General features: G+C 46.8%; 2 protein-coding genes across 4 annotated transcripts in view; one reads left to right on the top strand and one right to left on the bottom strand.

Annotated features, from left to right (window-relative positions):
- Positions 1-25,537, bottom strand: part of FANCI (FA complementation group I) — a 124,653-nt gene that overhangs the window by 77,586 nt on the left and 21,530 nt on the right. The gene's annotated exons all lie outside the window — the stretch shown is intronic.
- The window catches only part of RLBP1 (retinaldehyde binding protein 1), a 32,799-nt gene that overhangs the window by 3,497 nt on the left and 3,765 nt on the right, over positions 1-25,537 (top strand). The window contains exons 1-6 of one of the 3 annotated variants that reach the window (XM_030814995.1): positions 17,446-17,684; positions 19,320-19,383; positions 20,106-20,217; positions 20,488-20,616; positions 21,875-22,079; positions 23,963-24,141. In XM_030814995.1, the coding sequence (XP_030670855.1) occupies positions 20,206-20,217; positions 20,488-20,616; positions 21,875-22,079; positions 23,963-24,141 (525 nt within the window). In that variant the 5' untranslated portion in view covers positions 17,446-17,684; positions 19,320-19,383; positions 20,106-20,205. Of the gene's footprint in view, positions 1-17,445; positions 17,685-19,319; positions 19,384-20,105; positions 20,218-20,487; positions 20,617-21,874; positions 22,080-23,962; positions 24,142-25,537 lie in introns of those variants that run through there. The other 2 variants (XM_030814996.1, XM_030814997.1) reach the window with 2 other exon arrangements.

Here is a 25,537-nt window from a genome sequence, read left to right as displayed (position 1 = left end):
AATTCCAGTTTGGTAAGAGTTTGAGACAGAGGTTTAACTGCTCACTATTTATATCACCAGTTTGTAGAAAAGTGCCTGGCATAAGGTAGTGCTTCGTAAGGTTTTTGTTGTTATTGTTGTTTGAGATGTGTTGGGAACAGGCCCCCAAATCTGGCCATAAACTGGCCCCAAAACTGGCCATAAACAAAATCTCTGCAGCACTGTGACATGCTTGTGATGGCCATGATGCCCACACTGAAGGTTGTGGGTTTACCGGAATGAGGGCAAGGAACACCTGGTCCACCCAGGGTGGAAAACCACTTAAAGGTGTTCCTAAACCATAAACAATGGCATGAGTGATCTGTGCCTTAAGGACATGTTCTTGCTGCAGATAACTAGCCAGAGCCCATCCCTTTGTTTCCCATAAGGAATACTTTTAGTTAATCTATAATCTACAGAAACAATGCTTATCGCTGGCTTGCTGTCAATAAATACATGGGTCAAACTCTGTTGGGGGCTCTCAGCTCTGAAGGCTGTCAGCCCCCAATTTCCCACTCCTCACTCTATATTTCTGTGTGTGCGTCTTTAATTCCTCTAGCACCGCTGGGTTAGGGTCTCCACGACCGAGCTGGTCTCGGTAAGTGGTGCCCATACATGGGGCTCGAACCTGGGTTGAAGAGTCGCCAGAGCGATGGTTGGAGAACATGGAATTAAGCTAGAAGACACCCGAGTACTCTTAAGCAATCCCCATGGTGAGACAGAAGGGGAACACAGAAGCATCAGGGTAACAGTGGGACAAGTGTGGGCTCTGGTTTGTTCCACCTTGGAACCTTTTCACACTAATGATGAGGAGGAAGGAAAGTATAACAAAGTAACAGAAGAGGTAACAGCAGGTTTGTTTGCCAGCTAAAGGTAAAGTGGCAAAGGAGGAAGAGGTTCATCCCTACCCTTCTGCACCCCCTCATTATTTTGAAGAAAAAGAGTGGCCTGACCCTCCAGATCTTTCTTTTCTGGAGGACACTGGGTGAAAAGTAGTTGCCCCAGTGGCTGTTCGAGCAGCTCCTGGAGTGACCACTCTCAGTTCTATTCAGGCAGGAATTCAGCAAGCTAGATGAGAGGGTGACATAGAGGCTTGGCAGTTCCCTGTTAGGATACACCCCCTAGATCAATAGGGACATATTATAGCTACATTTGAGCCTTTTCCTTTTAAATTACTCAAAGAATTTAAACAAGCTATTAATCAATATGAACCAGGTCTATGCCTGAAGTGTAAAAAAGGAAAACATTGGGCTAATCAGTGTCACTCTAAGTTTGATAAAGATTGGAACCCAATTTCGGGAAACATCATGAGGGGCCTGGGACGGGCCCCACGTTCCAACCTGGGGCATTTCCGGCTCAGGCCACTCCCTCACCCCTGTACAATGTCTGTCCCCCACCACAGCTGGTAGTGCCGCAGTAGATTTTTGCTGCACAAAAGCTGTGAATCTTCTGCCTGGGGAACCCCTGCAAAAAGTTCCAACAGGGGTCTGTGGACCCTTGCCAGCAGGGAGGATAGGATTACTTCTGGGTAGATCTAGTTTAAATTTAAAAGGAGAGCAAGTACATACAGGAGTCATTGATTCAGATAACAATGGGGAAATTCAAATTGTTATATCTACTTCTGTTCCCTGGAAAGCAGAGCCAGGAGAGCGCATAGCACAGCTCCTGATTGTGCCACATGTGGGAATGGGGAAAAGTGAAATTAAATGAACAGGAGGATTTGGAAGCACAAATAAACAAGGCAAAGCAGCTTATTTGGTTAATCAAGTTACTGATAAATGTCCTACATGTGAAATAACTTTTCAGGGAAAGAAATTTAAAGGTTTGGTAGATACAGGAGCAGACATTTCAATCATTTCTCTATGGCACTGGCCATCTGCATGGCCAATTCAACCTGCTCATTTTAACATAGTTGGAGTTGGTAAAGCCCCTGAAGTATATCAAAGTAGTTACATTTTGCATTGTGAAAGGCCCAGTGGACAACCTGGGACTATTCAATCAATTGTAACTTCTGTAACTATAAATTTGTGGGGAAGAGATTACAACAGTGGGGAGCACAAGTTCTAATTCCAGAGCAATTATATAGCCCTCAAAGTCAACATGTGATACATGAAATGGGGTATGTCCCTGGTATGGGACTAGAAAAAAATTTGCAAGGTTTGAAGAAGCTGCTTCAAATGGAAAGACAAAGTTCCCGCCAAGGTTTAGGATATCATTTTTGATGGCGGCCATTGTTAAGCCTCCAGAACCTATACCTTTAAAATAGTTAACAGATAAGCCAATTTGGATAGAACAATGGCCGCTGAGTAAAGAGAAACTGGAGGCTTTAGCGGACTTAGTTACTGAACAATTAGAAAAAGGAAACATAGCTCCCAACATTTTCCCCTTGGAATTCTCTAGTTTTTGTAATTAAGAAAAAATCATGTAAATGGAGAATGTTAACTGACTTAAGGGCCATTAATTCAACCTATGGGGACATTACAGCCAGGACTGCCTTCTCCTGCTATGATTCCAAAAAATTGGCCTTTAATAGTCATAGATTTAAAAGACTGTTTCTTTACTATCCCCTTAGCTCAGCAAGACTGTGAAGGTTTGCATTTACAATACCTGCGATAAACAACCTGCAACCTGCTAAGTGTTTTCATTGGAAAGTGTTGCCACAAGGCATGTTAAACAGTCCAACAATTTGCCAGACTTATGTAGGGCAAGCAATTGAACCTACTCATAAAAAATTTTCAATGTTACATTATTCATTATATGGATGATATACTTTGTGCTGCCCCTACTCTTGAAATATTACTCCAATGTTAGATCACTTGCAAAATTCGATTTCTTGCGCTGGTTTAATTATAGCTCCTGACAAAATTCAGACTACTACTCCTTACTCCTACTTGGGGACCTTAGTGAATGACACTACCATTGTGCCACAGAAAGTAACCATACGTAGGAATCAATTGAAAACATTAAATGACTTCCAAAAATTACTAGGGGACAGTAACTGGATACAACCTGCTCTAGCCATTCCTACCTATGCCATGAGTAAACTATTTTCTATCCTTAGAGGACCTAGTCTCACTAGCCCTCGGCAATCAACAAAGGAGGCCAAGGCAGAGTTACAGCTGATTGAAAAGCAAGTGCATAAGGCTCGAATAAATAGAATAGATCCAGAAAAGACTCTAAATTTGCTAATTTTTTCAATTCAGCATTCACCTACTGATGTTACTGTCCAAGAGCAGGACTTAGTAGAATGGCTTTTTCTTCCACATACTAATTCCTGGACTGTAACTCCTTATTTGGATCAAATTGCTACTATGATAGGAAATGGGAGAACTCAGGTTGTTAAATTACATGGATATGATCCTGGAAAAGTTATTGTCCCTCTCACAAAGGCACAAATACAGCAAATTTTTTTTTTTTTTTTTTTTTTTTGAGATAGAGTCTTGCTCTATCACCCAGGCTGGAGTGCGGTGGTGCGATCTCTGCTCACTGCAAGCTCCGCCTCCTAGGTTCACGCCATTCTCCTGCCTCAGCCTCCCGAGTGCCTGTGACTACAGGCGACCGCCACCACACCTGGCTAATTTTTTTTAGTAGAGACGGGGTTTCACTGTGTTAGCCAGGATGGTCTTGATCTCCTGATCTTGTGATCTGCCCACCTCAGCCTCCCAAAGTGCTGGGATTACAGGCGTGAGCCACCGCGCCCGGCCAGCAAACTTTTATAAATAGTCTTACTTGGCAAACCTATTTAGCTGATTTCATGGGTGTTCTTGATAATCATTTTCCGAAAACAAAATTATTTCAATTTTTGAAATTAACTAATTGGATTCTCCCTAAAATAAGTAACTTAAACCAATTGAAGGTGCTGAAAATGTCTTCACAGATGGGTCTAGCAATGGTAAAGCTTCTTATTCTGGCTCAAAAGGTAAAGTTTTTCAGGCGCCCTATACTCCCGCTCAAAAAGCTGAGCTTGTAGCTGTAATTGAGGTATTGACTGCTTTGATATGCCTATTAATGTGATTTCTGATTCTTCATGTGTGGTTCATTCCACACAATTAATTGAAAATGCTCAGTTACGATTTCATACAGATGAGCAACTGATGACTTTATTTACCCAATTACAAACAGCAGTTAGGAGTAGAATGCACCCTTTTTACATCACACACATTAGGGGTCATACACCTCTTCCAGGACCTTTAACTAAAGGGAATCAAATAGCTGATCACCTAGTTGCTACTGCAATATCTAATGCTAGACACTTTCACAATTTAACCCATGTTAATGCCTCTGGTCTCAAACGCAGATACAGCATTACCTGGAAAGAAGCTAAAGCTATTATCCAATGATGCCCAACTTGCCAAATGGTACATTCCTCATCTTTCACAGGAGGAGTTAATCCTTGAGGATTGGAACCTAATTCTCTTTGGCAAATGGACGTCACACATGTTCCCTCCTTTGGGAGACTAGCTTATGTACATGTATGTGTGGCCACCTTTTCTCACTTTGTCTGGGCTACATGCCAATCAGGAGAGTCTTCTGCCTGTGTTAAATGTCACCTTTTGCAGTGTTTTGCGGTGATGGACATTCCAGCTTCTATTAAAACAGATAATGCCCCAGGCTATACTTGCCAAGCTCTAGCTACATTTTTCTCTATATAGAATATTAAACACATTACTGGCTTCCCATATAATTCTTGAGGACAAGCCATAGTAGAAAGAATGAGTCTCTCCCTGGAATGACAATTGCAAAAGCAGAGTGGGGGAAACAGGGACTCCGGAACACCCTATATGCAATTGAATCTAGTATTATTGACTTTAAATTTTTTGAGCCTGCCTAAAAGCCAGATGCTATCAGCAGCTGAACAGCATCTACAGAAACCAGCGGCAAAGACAGATGCAGAACAACTGGTTTGGTGAAGAGATCCAATAACAAAAAATTTGGAAATAGGTAAAATAATAACTTGGGGTAGAGGTTATGCATGTGTTTCTCCAGGCCAGAATCAATAGCCAAGTTGGATACCATCAAGACACCTGAAACCTTTTCATGAGCCAGATGTGAGGAAGAGATTCTGGGAGGATCCCGAGGATCCCCCAGTTGCAGCCATGTCAAGACTGATGCTGAGGAGGACCCCAGTTGTCACGAGCAACACCTGTTGAACTCAGCCACCTGCCTGGGGACAGATCAAGAAGCTGTCACAGATGGTGGAAGAAAACCTGAGGAAAGTGGGACAACCAGTCACAATGAGTAATTTAATGATAGCTATGATAGCAGTGATCACCATTGCTGTGAGTATTCCTTCAACAAGGACTGACACAGAGAACAACTATACTTATTGGGCATATTTATCAATCTTGGCTGGCAGTAATACCTGGATGTAATCACTCTATGACATAGTTACACATGCTTTCTGATCTCAGTATTTACCATAATAAATTGGCTCCTATAATTGAGGCATACCGCCCTCAAAAACCTATTTGTAAACAGAATTAGACCTGGCCAGAAATAATTAATGTACTTGTTTGGGAAGATTGCATTGCAGAACAGGCAGAGGTGCTGCACAACGATTCCTATGGAATCATTATTGATTGGTCCCCTAAGGGGATGTTTAGCTTGTATTGCACTTCTCAGTCTGCATGCCACGGCCACACTATGTTCAGCTGGTCTAAACAAAATGGTCAGATGGTAGAAATGGTAAGAAATACAGCAAGAGTTCCTATTATCTGGAAACATGGTGGTATAGTATCACCTCAACCTCAAATTATATGGCCCGCTGTAGGAGCTAAACATAAGGATTTGTGGAAACTATTAATGGCTCTTAATAAGATCAAAATTTGGGAAAGAATAAAAAAGCATTTAGAAGGACACTCTACAAACTTGTCTTTGGATATTACAAAATTAAAAGAACAAATATTTAAAGCATCCTAGGCACACCTGACCTTAATGCCAGGAACTGTAGTGCTTGAAGGAGCTACCGACAGATTAGCAGCAAGTAACCCATTAAAATAGATAAAAATACTTGGAAGCTCTGTGATTTCAATGATGATTGTGCTTTTAATCCATGTAGTTTGTCTTTGCATAGTCTGCAGATGCAGATTCTGATTCCTGCGAGAAGTAGCTCACCATGATACAGCTGCCTTTGCTTTTATCGTCTTACAAAAGCAACAAGGGGGAACATGTTGGGAACAGGCCCCCAAATCTGGCTATAAACTGGCCCCAAAACTGGCCATAAACAAAATCTCTGCAGCACTGTGACATGCTTGTGATGGCCATGATGCCCACCCTGAAGGCTGTGGGTTTACTGGAATGAGGGCAAGGAATACCTGGCCCACCCAGGGCAGAAAACCGCTTAAAGGCATTCCCAAACCACAAACAATAGCATGAGTGATCTGTGCCTTAAGGACATGTTCCTGCTGCACATAACTAGCCAGAGCCCATCCCTTTGTTTCCCATAAGGAATACTTTTAGTTAATCTATAATCTATAGAAATAATGCTTATCACTGGTATGCTGTCAATAAATATGTGGGTCAAACTCTGTTCAGGGCTTTCAGCTCTGAAGGCTGTCAGCCCCCTGATTTCCCACTCCGCACTCTATATTTCTGTGTGTGTGTGTCTTTAATTCCTTTAGCGTCGCTGGGTTAGGGTTTCCATGACTGAGCTGGTCTCGGCAGAGATGGAATCTCGCTTGGTCACCAGGCTGGAGTGCAGTGGCGCGATCTCGGCTCAGTGCAACCTCCGCCTCCCAGGTTCAAGCATTCTCCTGCCTCAGCCTCCTGAGTAGCTGGGACTACAGGTGCGTGCCACCAAGCCCAGCTAATTTTTCTATTTTTTAGTAGAGATGGGGTTTCACCATGTTGTCCAGGATGGTCTCAATCTCTTGACCTCATGATCCACCTGCCTTGGCCTCTCAAAGTGCTGGGATTACAGGCGTGAGCCACCGCACCCAGCTGTGCTTCATAAGTATTTGCTAAATGGATGCACTATCATCAATATAGCCTTAGAAAAATATGGGCTTAAATTATCTCAATGAAACGTGACATTTCAAAACCCAAATTTTGACATAAAAGATATATTGTTTCTCTTAAGCTCCCTGTGACTTTGCAATCATTTGAAAGTAGAAAGTTCAAAACAAACAAAAAAGTGTTAGCTCTTTTCTCCCAATCTGTTTCCTGTTTCTCAAAGACCTGGAAGAGAAGAGGAATAAAAGGAGAAAGGAAAAGAAGCAGGGTGGAAAATAATCCATAAAAACTGGCCCCTTACAATTGGCAATATTTGATTAAATCATATAGATTATCCAATGGTGTTACTGTTCCATTTTTTTGTATTTTTAGTAGAGACGGGATTTCACTGTGTTAACCAGGATGGTCTCAATCTCCTGACCTCAAGATTTGCCTGCCTCAGCCTCCCAGAGTGCTGGGATTACAGGTGTGAGCCACTACACCGGGCTGTTTTTGTTTGTTTTTTGTTTTTTTTTTTTGAGATGGAGTCTCACTGTGTCACCCAGGTTGGAGTGCAGTGGCACAATCTTGGCTCTGTTCAATTCTTGATTTTGATAATTGTACCGTGATTAATTAAGAGAATCTTAGTCCATTCAGGCTGCAATAACCAAATACCATGGACTGGGTGGCTTCTAAACAACAGAAATTTATTTCTCACACTTCTGGAGGCTGGGAAGTTCAAGATCAAGACACCAGCAGTGTTGGTATCTGGTGAAGGCCACTTTACCATGGATGGCACCTTTTTGCCGTGTCCTTGCAAGGTGGAAGATGCAAGGCAGCTATCAGGTACTCTATTATGAAGACACTAATCCCAAACCCCCGCCTCCTAATACTATCTCTTTGGGGCTTGGGATTTCAGTGTATGAATTTAGGGGAACACAAGCATTCAGATCAAAGCAAAGAGAATGTCCCTGTTTTTAGGAAGTCCACACTGACGTATTTAGGAGTAGAAGGGCATCATGTCTGCAACTTAATGCTAAAATAGTTTAGAAAAAAATACGCTTGGACATATTAAGAGAATGAAAGAGCAAACGTGAAATGTTAACATCTAGGAGAAAGGCATGTGGGAATTCTGTGCACCATTCTTGCAGCTTTTCTGTAAATCTGAAATTATGTCAAAATAAAAAGTTAAAAAAATACTGGCCCAGTTGCAAATCTAGTGGACCTCTCTGGTCTATAAATAATCAGCAAACTGGGCCTTTGAGGTGCCCTCTCAGCCCTTTTCTGTGGAGAGGTGGATACCTGTTCTCCATCTTCTACTTTGCCCCTCTTCTGCTGTCATCCTAGATCATCCTCATCCTACATGTGGCCTCTTGGCCACTCCCCTCTCCACCTCCATGACTTTCTCCTCCATGTCACCTCAGCCACTCACTCTCCTGGTCATACCCCCAGCCACCTCCCAAATCACTACTCAGATAGCAACCTCTCAACCATCCAATTAGCCTGCTCAACTACTCCCACCTACCTATTCTCTAATCTTCACTGCCTCTGACTCCTCATCTTCAATTCCAAGGTTAAATAGTTAAACCACATTTTTGCAATATTTATTTATTTATGTATTTATTCATTTATTTATATTTTGGGGTTTTTTGGTTTTTTTTTGAGACAGAGTGTTGCTCTGTCGCCCAGACTGGAGTGCAGTGGTGCGATCTTGGCTCACTGCAACCTCCACTTCCCGGGTTCAAGTGATTCTCCTGCCTCAGCCTCCCGAGTAGCTAGGACTACAGGAGCGTGCCACCACACCCGGCTAATTTTTTTGTATTTTTTAGTAGAGACAGGGTTTCACCATGTTAGCCAGGATGGTCTCAATCTCCTGACCCCATGATTTGCCCGCCTCAGCCTCCCAGAGTGCTGGAATTACAGGCATGAGCCACTGAACCTGGCCATTTTTGTTTGTTTATTTGTTTTTTGTTTTTTTTTGAGATGGAGTCTCACTCTGTCGCCCAGGCTGGAGTGCGGTGGCACAATCTCGGCTCAATGCAACCTCCGCCTCCCCAGTTGAAGCGATTCGCCTGCCTCAGCCTCTCGAGTAGCTGGGATTACAGGTGCCCACCACCACGCTTGGCTAATTTTTATATTTTTAGTAGAGACGGGGTTTCACCACGTTGGCTAGGCTGGTCCCAAACTCCTGACCTTGTGATCCGCCTGCCTCAACCTCCCAAAGTGCTGGGATTACAGGTGTGAGCCACCGTGCCTGGCCTATTCATTTATTTGTTTTGAGATGGTCTCACTGTTGCCCAGGCTGAGTGCAGTGGGGTAATCATGACTCACTGCAGCCTCAACCTCCCAGGCTTAAACAATCCTCCAACCTCAGCTTCCTGAGTAGCTGGGACTATAGGCACCCACCACCACACCCAGCTAATTTTACTTTTTGTAGAGAAGGGGTCTTGCTATGTTACCCAGGTCGGTCTCAAATGCCTGGACTGAAGCAATCCTCCCACCTCAGCCTCCTAAATTGCTGGGATTATAGGCATAAGCGACTGCTCCTACCTTTTGCCCCCTTTTGCCTCTCTTTCCATCCCATTCATTCAGCAAACCCTAACCCTGTATGAAGCCAGCTGTATTCTCTTGTTGGAGCTATACTTCAGCTGCTGGATTGTGCTAGAGAAGTAACATGTGTGTAAATGGGTGCCCCAGTCTCAGGTGGGCCTTCAGCACTGTCAGATAATCTTCCCCAGTAAGTTTATCCTTCCTTTCTTCATGAAGTTATACTTGACCCGCCTCCACACCCCCCAAAAAGAGAGAAAAAAATAAGTGCCATCAGATGGAAATTTGCATTAGCTCCTCACCATCAAGTCTTTAAACTCAGTGTCCTCGGCACTAGTTCTTTCCTCCAGCTCCCTGTAACAGTGGAGGGTGTTCCACCTTCCCGGCCGAGGCTGGTCACTCTGCTGGAGGGACAGAGACAGCTGCTTAAGGCTTCCACCTTCTCAGCAAGGACCTTACTATCACTTACCTCTCTCAGACCTTGGTCTTTAACCTCTAAATTTCTACAGCTGCCCTTTCATAAACACATCTTCTCCTTTGGTGGTGAGGAGTTAAAACCAAGTTCCCATCTGAGGGCACCTATTTCTCCCCCCCTTGAAGTAGTGAGATCATCTGTGGAGAATAAAGGAGGAGATGGAGAAGTCTTCCCCATCCATCTAAACAAAGCAACCCCCTGGAGCCCCCCTTCCCTTACAGTTACTGCCCTCTTTCTCACCTGCTTTCAGCCAGATTTCTTGAAGGAGCCATCTATTGTCTTTCTCTGTGTTTCTGTATCTCCTATTCATTCCTCTGCCGTTCTCTTACCTCTGGTAATTCACCAAAACAGCTGTGGCCAAGATCATGGCAGCCTTCTTGGTTTTTTGTTTTTGTTTGTTTGTTTGTTTTAGATGGAGTCTCGCTCTGTCGCCCAGGCTGGAGTGCAGTGGTGCGATCTTGGCTCACTGCAACCTTCGTCTCCCAGGTTCAAGCAATTCTCCTGCCTCAGCCTCCCGAGTAGCTGGGATTACAGGCACCTGTGGCGGGAGCACTTGGCACTCCCTTCTGTGACCTCCTGGGCTCAAGCAATCCTTCTGCCTCGGCCTCCTAAGTAGCTGGGACCACAGGTGCAAGCCACGACATCAAGTTATTTTTTCTATTTTTTTAGAGACAGCGTCTCACTATGTTGACCAGGCTGGTCTGAAACTCTTAGGCTGTCAATCCTCCCATCTCAGCCCCACAAAGTGCTGGGATTAAAGGTGTGAGCCATTGTACCCAGCCTAAACTGGTTTTCTAGATTTCTTTGCTGCAGGACTTCTCAGAGCCTTTGCATTGCTTACTTTCATTAATAACTTCCAGTATAATTTGTAACATTTCTCAAACTTAATTAACCAAAGAACAATTCCCCATTTTTTTGGCACTACCATATAGATCATTTCAGAACCTTTGTCTTGTCATAGAACTTGCCCTATTTTATAATTATTTTTTGCAGGCCTCTCCCCTTCTAAACTGGGCTGCTTAAGGCAGAGATAGCATTTTATTTATCTCTGGATGCACAGTGCCTAATATATAATAGCTACTCAATACATGTTGGTTGAAAGAATATGGGAAAGGGAAGGTAAGAGAGGAAGGGAAAGAATGGTGAAATAAGAGAAAGAAGGCTTCTTGAGGCTGGGAATGGTGGCTCACACCTGTAATCCCAGCACTTTGGGAGGCCAAGGCGGGTGGATCACGTCAGTCAGGAGTTCGAGAGCAGCCTGGCCAACATGGTAAAACCCTGCCTCTACTAAAAATACAAAAATTATCCAGGCATGGTGGTGGATGCCTGTAATCCCAGCTACTCGGGAGGCTGAGGCAGTAGAATCGCTTGAACCTGGGAGGCAGAGGTTGCAGTGAGCCAAGATCGCACCACTGCACTCCAGCCTGGATGAAAGAGCAAGACTCTGTCTAAAAAAAAAAAGAAGACTTCTTGATTTTTACATTTAACATCCCAGAAACCCAGTACTTAGATTCTACCATAAATATTTTATTCTACTTGCTTCATCACATCTATCCATCTATCCATCCCTCGCATCAGCCATGGATCCATCTTCACTTTCTTTTTACTTGTGTGTGTTTGCAAACTTATTTTTACTCAGATCGTGGAATCACCTTAATTCTGAAATCCTCTCGGAACAAGCATCCTGATAGACTGTATTGTTCAGCTCCTCCTTGCTCATTCCCAGCACCTCCCACTCTTCCCCTGACACAGGCAGGCCTCTCTTTGTGGAATGAGTGGTGCCTCCTAGAGGGAGGGAGCTTTTTAGAGCAGGAAGAGTCTGCCCGCCCCAGGGGTCGGAGACTCTGCTTGCTCGCTCTCATTACCACTGTTTAATTTTAAGGAAAGTGCAGAATGTTCCCAGACTTGGGTTTTCCCACTTCTCAAAGGAAAGGTTGAGGCCTAGGATTCCATAAGGTCCTCCCTATCCCAGGATAATTATTACTGACCAAAGAAGGGATTGCATTGACCAAACTCTTGCCCACTGGAACTGCTCCCAGGGAGGGTCAGGTGATGTCACCTTCCCCAGGATCCAGGGGGCAGGTGTGAAGTCCCTGGGCTGACACCCCTGTGTTGATCTCGCTTCTTGAGGAGGGACAGCCTTGTGTGATGAATGCTGAGAGGGCTGAGACTCTATTTCTAACCAGCTGTGTGGCTTTGGGAAGACCCCTCACCTCCCAGACTCTCAGTATCCTAGTCTGTGAAAAAAAGGGGATTATACTCTCTCACATCTGGAAGGATTGGCTGAGATAAGGCTGGTAGGGCACAGGCCACGGTACAGAAAGGGGGCACCACAAATGTGATGCCCATCCCTGCCTTCAGCCAGGCAGAAGGCAGCAGGCCAGGGAGCCCATGGTTGTCTGCCAGTGTTGCCAGCACAGGTGTCTGGGCCAATGAGGGTGACATCTCCTCTCACAGAGGCACTATTGTTCCCACCAGGGGAGCTGGATGTGAGTGTGACTCTTGGGAAGGGAGGAGGGAAGATTAGAGGCACTAGAAGGGCTGTGAGCAGAAGATAATGCTGCAGAAAGCTCTGCTTCCCCGGAATGACCTCGTGGCCTGCTAGTATCCCGAAAAGTTCTGTGCAGCCCACTCCTTGGTGCACAGGAATGTTCTTTGTGACGGAGTCTATCACCCAGCATTGACAGAGCCTCTTCTGAGCCCTCATGGTTCCTTCCCACGGGGCAGCCTGGGCTCTCATTCTCATTATCTCCAAGGAGCCTTGCACTCTATGAAGTACCTGGGAAAAAAACCATCATCCCATCTGTAATAGTTTGCTATGGCTGCCATCACAAAGTACCATAGACCGGGTGGCTTAAACAACAGAAATTCATTTTCTCACAGTTCTAGAAGCTGGAAGTCTGAGATCAAGGAGTCAGCAGAATCAGTTTCCTCTGCGGCCTTTCTCCTTTCTTTGTAGGTGGCATTCTCTCCCTGTGTCTTCCCGTGGGCTTCCCACTGTAACTGTGTCCTCTTCTTATAAGGATACCAACCATATTGAATTAGGGCCCACACTAATGACCTCATTTTAACTTAATTGCCTCTTTAAAGGCACAATCTGTAAATAACAGTCACATTCTGAGGTCCTGGGGGTTAGGGCTTCCACATGTGGACTGGGTGGGTGGGGAGTGGATAAATGCAGTTTGGCCCATGCGGCATCTTACAGGTGAAACATCTGAGGACTAAGAGGGTCAGTGGCTCATACTGGGCAGGGCCAGACCTAGAATCAGGACAGGAGTCCCTCCCTCTCTGCCTCCATTCATAATCCAGCCTCCACTCGCCTGTCCCAAAGAGGAAGAGGATGGTGGGTGAGGGCAGTCATCGGTCTAACTCCCCACCAAACCTCCCAGCTGGTGGAAGTGACAGGTCAGGCAAGCCGCTGTGCTAGGCACAGACAGGAACAGCAGAAGGGCAGACATTCTCTAGGGCAGTGCTTTTCAAACTTTCATATGCATAGGAATTATTATACCTGGTGAGCTCCATTAAAATTATTTATTTATTTATTTATTTTTAAAGTCAGGGTCTCACTGTGTTGCCCAGGCTGGAGTGTAGTGGTTGTTCACAGGTACAATCATAGCTTACTACAGCCTCGAATTCCTGGACTCAAGAGATCCTCCTTCTTCAGCCTCCCCAGTAGCTGAGACTACAGAGCTGTGCCACCGTTCTGGCTAAAAATTAAGTAATTTTAAGTAATTAAGTTAAAATGAGGTCATTAGGATGGGCCCTAATCCAATCCAGGCTCTGACTTGGCCTCTCTGGGGAAGGGCCTGAGACTCTGCATTTCCCACAGGCTCCCAGGTAAGGCCAATGCTACTGGTTTCTAGACCATGCTGAGCAGTAGCAAGGTTTAGACAAGCATACTCCATGAGAAATAGATGTCATTCTAAATTTTCTAATATCACATCAAGAAAAGTAAAAAGAAACAGGTGGGCCAGGTGCCATGGCTCAGGCCTGTAATCCCAACACTTTGGGAAGCCAAGGTAGGAGGACAGCTTGAGACCAAGAGTTTGAGTCCAGCCTGGGCAACATAGTGAGACCCCATTTCTACAAACAATAATTTTAAACATTAGTTGAGGCCAGGCGTGGTGGCTCACGCCTGTAATCCCAGCATTTTAGGAGGCCGAGGCGGGTGGCTCACTTGAGGTCAAGAGTTCGAGACCAGCCTGAACATGGGGTAACCCCGTCTCTACTAAAAATATATACAAAAATTAGCCAGGCGCGGTGGTGCCCACCTGTAGTCCCAGCTACTCGGGAGGCCGAGGCAGGAGAATTGCTTGAACCCAGGAGGTGGAGGCTGTAGTGAGCTGAGTTCACATCACTGCACTCCAGCCTGGGCGACAGAGCAAGACTCCATCTCAAAAAAAAAAAAATTTAGTTGGGCAGCTTAGCACCTGCTGATAGTCCTAGCTACTCAAGGGGCTGAGGCAGGAGAATTGCCTGAGACCAGGAGTTGGAGGCTGCAGTGACCTATGATCATGCCAGTGCACTCCAGGCTGGGCGACAGAGAGAGAGCCTACCCCTAAAAAAAAGAAACAGGGCTAGGCGCGGTGGCTCACATCTGTAATCCCAGTGATTTGGGAGGCCAAGGTGGGATGATCACTTGAGTCCAGAAGTTTGATACCAGCCTGGGCAACAGAGTAAGACCTTGTCTCTACAAAAAACAAACAAACAAAAAATGGCTGGGCATGGTGGCTCACATCTGTAATCCCAGCACTTTGGGAGGCTGAGGCAGGTGGATCACCTGAGGTCAGGAGTTCAAAACCAGCCCAGCCAACATGGTAAAATCCTGTCTCTACTAAAAATACAAAAAATAGCCAAGCGTGGTGGTGGGCACCTGTAATCCCAGCTACTCGGGAGGCTGAGGCAGAAGAATTGCTTGAACCTGGGAGGCAGAGGTTGCAGTGAGCTGAGATAGCGCCACTGCACTCCAGCCTGGGTGACAGAGCGAGACTCTGTCTCAAAAAAAAAAAAAAAAAAATTAGTTGGATGTGGTGGTGCACTCCTGTGGTTTCAGCTACTCAGGAGGCTGAGGTAGGAAGATGGCTTGAGCTAGGGGGATCGAGGTTGCAGTGAGCCATAATCATGCCACTGCACTCTATCCAGGGTGAGAGAACAATACCCAGTCTCAAAAAAAGAAACAGGAAAAATTAGCTCGTGTGTGTGTGTGTGTGTGTGTGTGTGTGTGTATCTTTTTTTTGAGATGGAGTCTCAGCTGACTACAACCTTCATCTCCGAGGTTCAACCGATCCTCCTACCTCAGCCTCCTGAGTAGATGGGATTACAGGTGCCTGCCACCATGCCCAGCTAATTTTTGTTTTTTTGCAGAGACTAGGTTTCACCATGTTGGCCAGGCTGGTCTCAAACTCCTGACCTCAAGTGATCCTCCCGCCTTGGCCTCCCAAAGTGCTGGGATTACAAGCTTTAATATATTTTTAACCCAATATATCACAAACATGATCATGATAATTTCAGAACATTAAGCCTTATTAAAAAGTGTTAATGAGATATTTTACATTATTTTGTTTGTACTAAGTCTTTAGGTACTTTATAGCACATCTCACTTGGGACTCTAAATTCTTATGAGAAATACATCATCACAAAATTTCCAGTTGAAAAAAAAATAGTATCACACATCTAAATTGTTCTAAACCTACTTACAAGTTTTCAAAAAACTGAATCCAGTATTCGTTTTTAAATTTAAATTTAAGTTAATTAAAATCAAATAAAATTAAAAATGTAAGGCTGGGCACAATGGCTCACGCCTGTAATCCCAGCACTTTGGGAGGCCAAGGTAGGGTGATCACTTGAGCTCAGGAGTTCGAGACCAGCCTGGCCAACATGTGAAACCCTGTCTCTACTAAAAATACAAAAATTAGCCGGGCGTGGTGGTGCACGCCTGTAATCCCAGATACTTGGGAGGCTGAGGCATGAGAATCACTTGCACCTGGAAGGCGGAGGTTGCAATAAGCTGAGATCCCACCACTGCACTCCAGCCTGGGTGACAGAGTGAGACTCTGTCCCCTGCCAGCCCGCCACAGAAATTTAGTTCTTGGGTCGTATTACCCCATTTAAAAAAATTTTTGTTATAGTGAGACCCAATCTCTAGCATTACCCCATTTCAAATGCTGAAAAGCTACATGGGGCTAGCGGCTACTGTATAAGACAGCATAGGACTAGACCACCAGGAAGAAGAATGACATACATGAAGGATCCCCAGCTCCACAGAGGACTTGGGACAGAAACAGCCCAAGACCCAGACAGCAGCCAGAGTAGGAGCCCAGGGAAAGGGCTTTTGGAAACAGAGCTCAAGGTGACTCAAGTGCACCCCAAGATCTAAGCACCAGGCATTGCAGCCTGCTCTGGAGGAACGGGTCGGCAGCAGATGGGGTGCTGGGAAGAAATCCCAAACCTGCCAAAGTAGGAATGGGTGGAAAAAGCAAGAATTATGTCCAGGGAAAATAAAAAAGCACTTCTGGGGTTGGATTCTGGAGAGCGACCTGTGCAGGGGAGCTTGACCTTGTCCTGGGCACCTCTAGGAGGCAAAGCCAGGACCAAGGGTGGTCATTATAGGAAGCTGCTTGGGGCTCAAACCAACAATGAGTTTTTAAACAAGGAGAGCTCCCCAGTAATGGAAACAGGGAGCTTCCTGCACTTGGAATCCTAGACAGAAAATGTTCTACAGGAATCACCCCCTCCTCATCCAGTGGAATAGCAAAACAGAGGCTGGGAAGGTATCTGTTGAGAGGCTGCAGAGGGGTTTCTTCCTGTACAAAGGGTTGAATAATAAGTTCCCTCCAGTTAGGCACCTATTGATTCTGTATTTGGAGTAATTGACCTTTCTAGAGGACTTATTAAGTGTCAGGCAGCTAAACCCCTGAACTAAGCACTTTACTGCCATTTCATCCACACTAAAGTCATGAGCCTGGTCCTCTAGTTTTCTACACTTCTTAGAGGAGGAAACTGAGGCAATGAGTTTTGAAGTCATGTCTCCCGGCCAGAAGATGCTCGAGCGAGGCTTTACAAGCGGGCAGTCTGGTTCCAGGGCATGCCGTCCACTGCACCACGCTGCCCAGAAGGAGGCTCAGCCTGTCTTGTCCTCTCCCTGCTTGGCCTTAACCAGCCACATTTCCCAACTGACCCCACTCACTGCAGAGGTGAAAACTACCACAGCAGGTCCTGCTGGCTGGGGGAGGGGCGGGCAATAAGCCTGGATTTGCCAGAGCTGCCACTGTAGATGTAATCACGTTTACAATTTCCCTTCACCTCTTATTACCCTGGTGGTGGTGGTGCTCTCTCAGCAACCCCACCCCGGGATCTTGAGGAGAAAGAGGGCAGGGAAAAGAGGGAATGGCACTGGCCCAGATCCCAGCCCCACAGCCGGGCTTCCACATGGCTGAGCAGGAACTCTAGAGCAGGAGCACACAAAGGAGGGCTTTGATGCGCCTCCAGCCAGGCCCAGGCCTCTCCCCTCTCCCCTTTCTCTCCGGGTCTTCCTTTGCCCCACTCAGGGCCTCCTGTGAGCCCGATTTAACGGCAACTGTGGGCGGTGAGAAGTTCCTTATGACACACTAATCCCAACCTGCTGACTGGACCACGCCTCCAGCGGAGGCAACCTCTAGAGCTCCAGGACATTCAGGTACCAGGTAGCCCCAAGGAGGAGCTGCCGACCTGGCAGGTAAGTCAATACCTGGGGCCTGCCTGGGCCAGGGAGCCCAGGGCTGGGATGAGGACTCAGGGGAGCAGGGAGACCACGTCCCAAGCTGCCTGTAAAACTGAAACCACCTGGCCATTCTCCAGGTTGAGCCAGACCAATTTGATGGCAGATTTAGCAAATAAAAATACAGGACACCCAGTTAAATGTGAATTTCAGATGAACAGCAAATACTTTTTTAGTATTAAAAAAGTTCACATTTAGGCTGGGTGCAGTGGCTCATGCCTGTAATCCCAGCACTTTGGGAGGCCGAGGCGGGCAGATCACCTGAGGTCAGGAGTTCGAGACCAGCCTGGCCAACATGGTGAAACCCCATCTCTAGTAAAAATACAAAAAATTAGCCAGGTGTGGTGGTGGGCACCTGTAGTCCCAGCTACTCAGGAGGCTAAGGCAGGAGAATTGCTTGAACATGGGAGGCAGAGGTTGCAGTGAGCTGAGATCACACCATTGTACTCTAGCCTGGGCGACAAGAACGAAACTCCATCTCAAAAAAAAAAAAAAAAGGTTCACATTTAACTGGACATTCTGTATTTTAATTGGCAACCTGAGACGGCAGGGAACAGCATCAGCATGGTGTGAGGGATAGACAGTTTTTCACTGTGTACAGCTTGTAAATCAGTATTTTTAAAACTCAAAGTTAACAGCTTGGGCATATTTAGAAAAGAGTTGCTGCACGGACTTGAACCCTGTATTCCTAAGATCTAGGATCTTGTTCTGATGGTCTGCACAACTGGCTGGGGGTGTCCAGCCACTGTGCCTCTCGCCTGGGCTCCCCAGGGCAGTTCTGTCAGCCTCTCCATTTCCATTCCTGTTCCAGCAAAACCCAACTGACAGCACAGCAGCATTTCAGCCTGTCTATCTCTGTGCCCACATATCTGGATGTCTACCAGCCAGAAAGATGGCTTAGATTTGGTTCCCGTGGATGGATTATGGCCCCCAGAACTTCCCTGTGCTTGCTGGGGCTGTGGAGTGGAAAGAGCAGGAAATAGGGGACCCTCAGATACTGTTTGGGGGTCCTCCAAGTCTCTTCGTGCAAGTTAGGGTAATAATCAATATGGTGCTAAGAAAGAGAAGGGGAAGTATGTTTTAGAACAGGACACTGTGCCAGGAGCATTGCAGAAATCATATGGTTTTCATGACAGTTCTTTTTGGTAGGTACTGTTATTATCCTCAGTTTACAGATGAGGAAACCGAGACCCAGAAAGGTTAAATAACTCGCTAGGGTCACAGAAGTCATCACTGACAAAGCCTGTTTCAAACCCAGGTCTCCCTAACCTTTAAGGTTTCTATGACGCCAGCTCTCCTAGGGAGTTTGCCTGCAGATGTCTTGGCTCTAGGTGTCACTTACCAACTATGACTAGGTGATTGAACTGGCCATGAAACCTGGTCACAGGTAGGAGCAGGATGGTGAAGGGTTCTTGAAGGCACTTAGGCAGGACATTTAGGCAGGAGAGAAAACCCAGAAACAGAAGAGCTGTCTCCAAAAATACCCAGTGGGGAAGCAGGTTGTCATGTGGGCCATGAATGGGGTCTGTTCTGGTAACCAAGCATTGCTTATGTGTCCATTACATTTCATAACCCTTCCATCCTACTTTACAGCGAACAACCAAGACTGAGGTTAAATCACACAGCCTGCATGTGGAAGAGAAGAACTTGAACCCAGGTCCAACTTTTGTGCCACAGCAGGCTGCCTCTTGGTCCTGACAGGAAGTCACAACTTGGGTCTGAGTCCTGATCCCTGGCTATTTTTTGGCTGTGTTACCTTGGACAAGTCAATTATTCCTCCCCCTCTGTTTCCTCCTATGTAAAATGGAAATAATAATGCCGACCCTGGGTCTGAGAGAGTGGATTTGAAAGTACTTAGTGCATCACAAAGCACAGAACACACTTCCAGTCTCGTGATTATGTACTTATGTAACTGGTCATCACCCATCTTGAGAATGAAAGCATTGGGGAAAGGGCCATCCACTAGGCTGCGAAGTTTCTGAGGGACCCCTTTGGGCTGGAGAAGGATGACCACAGGAGGGAGGAGAGATTGCCTTATCCTGCAGTGATCATGTCATTGAGAATAGAGCCAGATTCTTTTTTTCCTGGCAGGGCCAACTTGTCTTAACATCTAAGGGCTGAGCTATTTGTGTCTGTGCCCTTTGTCCAAGCAGTGTTTCCCAAAGTGTAGCCCAAGAACCATCTCCCTCAGAGCCACCAGGAAGTGCTTTAAATTGCAGGTTCCTAGGCCCCAGCCTGCACCTCCAGAGTCAGAATCATAGAGTTTGGGGCCCAGGCACCTGCATTTCTAACAAATGCCTCGGGTGATTCTGATGCAATTGAAAGTTTGAGATCCACTGTTCTAAGACAATAACAGAATGGTTTTTCTAACCCCTGCAGCCCTGACTTCCTGTCCTAGGGAAGGGGCCGACTGGAGAGGCCAGGACAGAGAAAGCAGATCCCTTCTTTTTCTGAGGACTCTGTGTCTTCCATAGGCAATATGTCAGAAGGGGTAAGTACTCTGTCCTCCAGGGCTCTCCTCCACCCACCTTCCCTCTCTTATCTCTGTTCCCTCTCCCTCCCTCCTTACTTCTCTATCTTCTGCTCTGCCCAGGAATATAGGCACACACTTCTATAACCCCTTTGTGGGTCCTGACCCCACAAAAGGAGGAGGCTTAACAATGACCTTGGGCAAAAGAACTGAAGGTCTGAGCAGGCCCATTTCCCTGGCTGGCTCAGGCTGATGCGGTTAGCTGTTCCTCTTTTTCCTTTCTCTGCCCAGGTGGGCACATTCCGCATGGTACCTGAAGAGGAACAGGAGCTCCGTGCCCAACTGGAGCAGCTCACAACCAAGGACCATGGACCTGTCTTTGGCCCGTGCAGCCAGCTGCCCCGCCACACCTTGCAGAAGGTGAGGTGGCTGACAGTGCAGAGAGGAGCTGCCTAGGGAGGCAACATGAGGGGAACATGACCGCATTCTCTCTCCTGTGAAAAGGGTCCAGCCTCGGCACTCCTGATCATCCTGGACCTGATAGACTGGCCTGTTCTAAGGTCCTTCCTGGTGGTCACGGCTATGGCAGCAACTGGGTTGACCAGACACCCAGCCAGGCCAGTCCAACCCAAGACTACAGCCCAGAGCCTCGGAACTAGGGCCCTCTAAACTAGACTCAATATGAGGAGCATTGGTTTGGAAATGGCCCCGGGGAACAAGGATCCAACTGCTGCCCCTGCTAGACAGGCAAGAGACTTGAGTTCCAGAATCAGACCTACTTTCAGCTTGCTGTGTCACCTTAAGCAGATTGCTTTCCATCTGTGGGTCTTGCCTTCTGTATCTGTGAAAGACGGTTGGTGGACTAGCTCAGAGGTGATCAGATTGTGCTCTGTGGAGGCTGACAGAGCTGTCTTAGGGCTGTTGGGGAGGATGAGAAGTGGCTGAGCTGAGCCTGGGCACCCAGCTTCCATCTCTGCTTCCTTGGGCATCTCAAGGGAAAGGTGCTATTAGCTCCTTCACACTTTACTCCCCCTCCTTTCCCTTCCCTCCTCTTGCTGTCCAAGGAGAGAGCTGTTTGAGGCACACGGCGGAGTTCTCCTGACCCAGCAGAAGGGAGGAATGTGAGGCTCTGGGCAGGAGGCAGGCTGCCATCTGCCAGAGAGCCGTGTTTTTGAAAAAATCAGAATCAAGCCTGGGAGGCAGCAGAGTGAAATGATGAAAAGAGGAGTCCCAGCTCCATTCCTTTCTCTCTGGGTGACCTCGAGCAAGAATATCTTCATCTTTATGAGCCTCAGTCTGCTCATCTGAGAGATGGGGATAAGAACACCAACCATGATGGTCTGTGGCAAAGATTAAAAAACACAGTGCATTTAAAGGACTTAGCAGGTTGCTAGGCAAAGGCTCAGTGAGTGTAGGCAGTCATTTTTAGAAACATTTAGATTGTTGGCCATATTCTGCAAATATCGAGGATGAACAGTTTGACTGAATTCTCTCCACACACAACAATCTCAGGTGTTGCCAGTGCAGATGCTGCCCCTGGGGCAGAAAAGCAAAGCTGCGGCTGCAGACCCCTGGGCCGCCTTGGCTGGTCTAGCTCTGGCAGGAGACTCATCACCTGTGTGTCCTGCCCCTCACCCGCACCTAAGTCTAACTTCATGCACACCCCACCCTGTTCCAGGCCAAGGATGAGCTGAACGAGAGAGAGGAGACCCGGGAGGAGGCAGTGCGAGAGCTGCAGGAGATGGTGCAGGCGCAGGCGGCCTCGGGGGAGGAGCTGGCCGTGGCCGTGGCGGAGAGGGTGCAAGAGAAGGACAACGGCTTCTTCCTGCGCTTCATCCGCGCACGGAAGTTCAACGTGGGCCGTGCCTATGAGCTGCTCAGAGGTGAGGCCCCTGGGGGAGGGACGGCCCTGGGAAGACGGGAGGCCATGAAGATGGTATCCGCTCTCATCCCGGCACTGAACAGGCCTGCTTCCATACCGTGGGCAAGTCAGTTTCTCTGAGCCTCCATATCCTTATCTGTAAAATGGGTCAGCTCTGATAATGAACGAATGAATGAATGAATGAAGTGTGTCAGGAGCAGATTCCTAGAGGTCTGAGTCCTCTCAACTCTCTCCCAGTCTTGGGATTCAATGAGCAAAACTTGGGTACCCCATTTGGGTGACGAGGGGAGGAGTTTCCCCTCCAGACCCCCACCATGAGAACCTAAGCTTTGGCTCTGGAATGCTGCAGGAAGGTGGATAGTGCCTCGCTCAGGGCAGTTACCTAAGCCTCATGTGCAGTGGAACTGAAGATGGTGTCAGACCTGGGAATGAACCCCGGGGACAGAACTGCTCTGGCACTGCTAGCTGGATGAAGACAGGATGCCTCAAGAAATCATCGGCCGGTTGCGGTGGCTCACGCCTGTAATCCCAGCACTTTGGGAGGCCGAGGCGGGCAGATCATCTGAGGTTGGGAGTTTGAGACCAGCCTGACCAACATGGAGAAACCCCATCTCTACTAAAAATACAAAACTAGCCGGGCATGGTGGCACATGCCTGTAATCTCAGCTAATAGGGAGGCTGAAGCAGGAGAATCGCTTGAACCCAGGAGGCAGAGGTTGCAGTGAGCTGAGATTGTGCCATTGCACTCCAGCCTGGGCAACAAGAGCAAAACTCTATCTCAAAACAAACAAACAAACAAAAAAGGGGGGGTGGTTCCCTCAAGAAATCAAATCTTGGGCACTGGTGGACAGAAATGGGGTCTGAGTGGGCCCTCTGCAGGCTAATAATTTTCCTTTTCTTACTTCTTCCTTCCCCAAATGGTAATTCAGGGCCATGCTGTGCCAAGAACTGTTTTAGGCCAAGGGATGCAGTGGAGACAAAACAGACAAGAGTTCCCTGCCCTGGTGGAACTCATATTCTAATGGTGGAAACAATACATCCAATAAATAAAGTAAAATTATATAGGGTTAAATAATGGTAAGGAATAAGGAAAGAAATTAAGGAGGTGGATATAAAGTCTTGAGGGGCTGAAGTTTTAGAGAAAGTGGCCAGGGAAGTCCCAGTGTAAAGAGAATTTTGAAGAAAAACCCAAAGGAAATGAGATATGTGTGAGGAAGAGCAGCCAGGGCAGAGGGAACAGCAAAGACAAAGGCCAGGGGGTGGGAGGTGCCCAGAGTGTTCCAGAGCAGTGAGCAAGTTGATGTGGCAGTCTCTTGGCAGACGTGCCCAGCTCCTCTAGGGGCTCAAGTTTGATGGTGCAGGCCACAGAGGTAGGGAACTGTTCAGGATGGGTAAGGATGGCGTTTGTGGACTGTAGAGGTGCTGCTGGAATCAGGAAGGGCTCTGTGTCCTGCTTGGGGTTTGGATTTTACTTGGGAGCTTCTCCCCAGCCTTGTGCACACCTCACCACTCAGCTTATCCTGTGCCCAGCTGAAAAAATCTATGCCTTGTCCCCATGGGGAAGAAAATAACAAGTAATGATTATCCTCATATTTAGGACTACGCCTCATGTTTGCCCAAGCTTATGATGATGTTTATATCTTAAATCTCATTTGATTGCCCCAACAATTTGGTGAGATAGGCCACTATCTAGACTATCTAGAATAGATAGGCCAATATCGAGATCCCACTTTTTGGAGAGGAAAGATGGGACTCAGATAGGTTGAGTAGCCAGCTCAGTCGCACATAGGACCTGGCAGGAGGCCAGGTCTGAGTCCCACTAGGTGGGATGGAGTAGGGATGGGATGGCTCCCTGAGGGGGTTCCTCTGCTCTCCTTCCTCCAGGCTATGTGAATTTCCGGCTGCAGTACCCTGAGCTCTTTGACAGCCTGTCCCCAGAGGCTGTCCGCTGCACCATTGAAGCTGGCTACCCTGGTGTCCTCTCTAGTCGGGACAAGTATGGCCGAGTGGTCATGCTCTTCAACATTGAGAACTGGCAAAGTCAAGAAATCACCTTTGATGAGGTTAGTGGGGGCTCGCCTGGCTCCCACCCTGTGGGCTGGGTTCCCTCCCTCAACCCTGGCCTCTACTGGGCCCTCATTCCTGGTTCTCCAGGAGGCAAGGTCTGTAGAGGGGGAAAGGTGGGCAGCCACCTGCCACCTAGCCCTTTCCAGGCAGGGAGAGAATTCCTAGGATGTTCCAGGGCAGCTGAAAAACCCAGTAGCTTTGCAGGTGGGGCTTGATGGTCAATAATACATGGCTCTTCCTGGGTATCCCTGCCAAGTGCCAAGCGGGGGTAACAGCTGTGTGCCATGAGCTGGGGGCTGCCCTGCCAAATGCTAAAAGCTGAGAGCAACAGAGAGAACAGGGATTAGTGGACTACATGCTGGAAGAGATTCTGTAAAGCACAGGTTCCAATCTATTTAGGAGCCCCAGTTCTTTGTGCTTATATGTATGCAATTTTGCTTGTCTGAGCCGTTAAGGGGGCTGCCCCAAGTGGGGGAATTAGGGTTTGTCTTGGGAGAACTTTGGCATGTACCACTGAGCCTGAAAAAGATGCCTTTAATAATAATAAAAAAAAACCTGCTACAAACTTATTTTATTTATTGATTTTTGAGATGGAGTCTCGCTCTGGTCACCCAGGCTGGAGTGCAGTGGCATGATCTTAGCTTATTGCAACCTCTGCCTCCTGGGTTCAAGCAATTCTCACATCTCAGCCTTCCAAGAAGCTGGGATTACAGGCGCACGCCACCATGCCCAGCTAATGTTTGTATTTTTAGTAGACACCGGGTTTCACCATGTTGGCCAGGCTGGTCTCAAACTCCTGAGCTCAAGTGATCTGCCCACCTTGGCCTCCCAAAGTGCTGGGATTACAGGCATGAGACACTGCACCTGGCCCAAACTAATTTTAGATAATGCTATCTAGTAGTGCCAACACAATTTATTAAAAAGTCCATCTTTTTTCAGTGACTTGAAATGCCATCTTTATCATATTTTATGTTTTCATATGTACTTGGTCTATTTCTGGACCTTCTATTCTGTTCCATTGGTCTCTTTATCTATTCATACTCCAATATCATATTGTTTTGATGGTAGAGATTTTGTGGCATGTTTAATCTGTTAGGGCTAGTTTTGTCCTTAGCGATCTGCTTTTTGGGGGGCTTTTCTAGCTACTTTTGCATGTTTATTTTCCCCTATGATCTTTAGAATTAATTTGTCTAGCTTTAGGAGAAATATTAGGAGTATGTTTTGGTGATAATATTAAACATAAATAACAAGCTTGGGGAGAACTGGCTTCTTTCGGAATGTCACATTCATGGCCAGTTGTCCTATCCACAAACGTGAGATGCCTTCTGTTTTATTCAAGCCTACTTTCGAGTTTTCAGGAGTGTTTTAAAGATTTCTTCATAAGCTATGGTT

Source organism: Nomascus leucogenys, chromosome 6, assembly GCF_006542625.1.
Source record: "Nomascus leucogenys isolate Asia chromosome 6, Asia_NLE_v1, whole genome shotgun sequence".
NCBI classification, from domain to species: domain Eukaryota; kingdom Metazoa; phylum Chordata; class Mammalia; order Primates; family Hylobatidae; genus Nomascus; species Nomascus leucogenys.
This window is presented reverse-complemented; position numbering and strand designations above follow the sequence as displayed.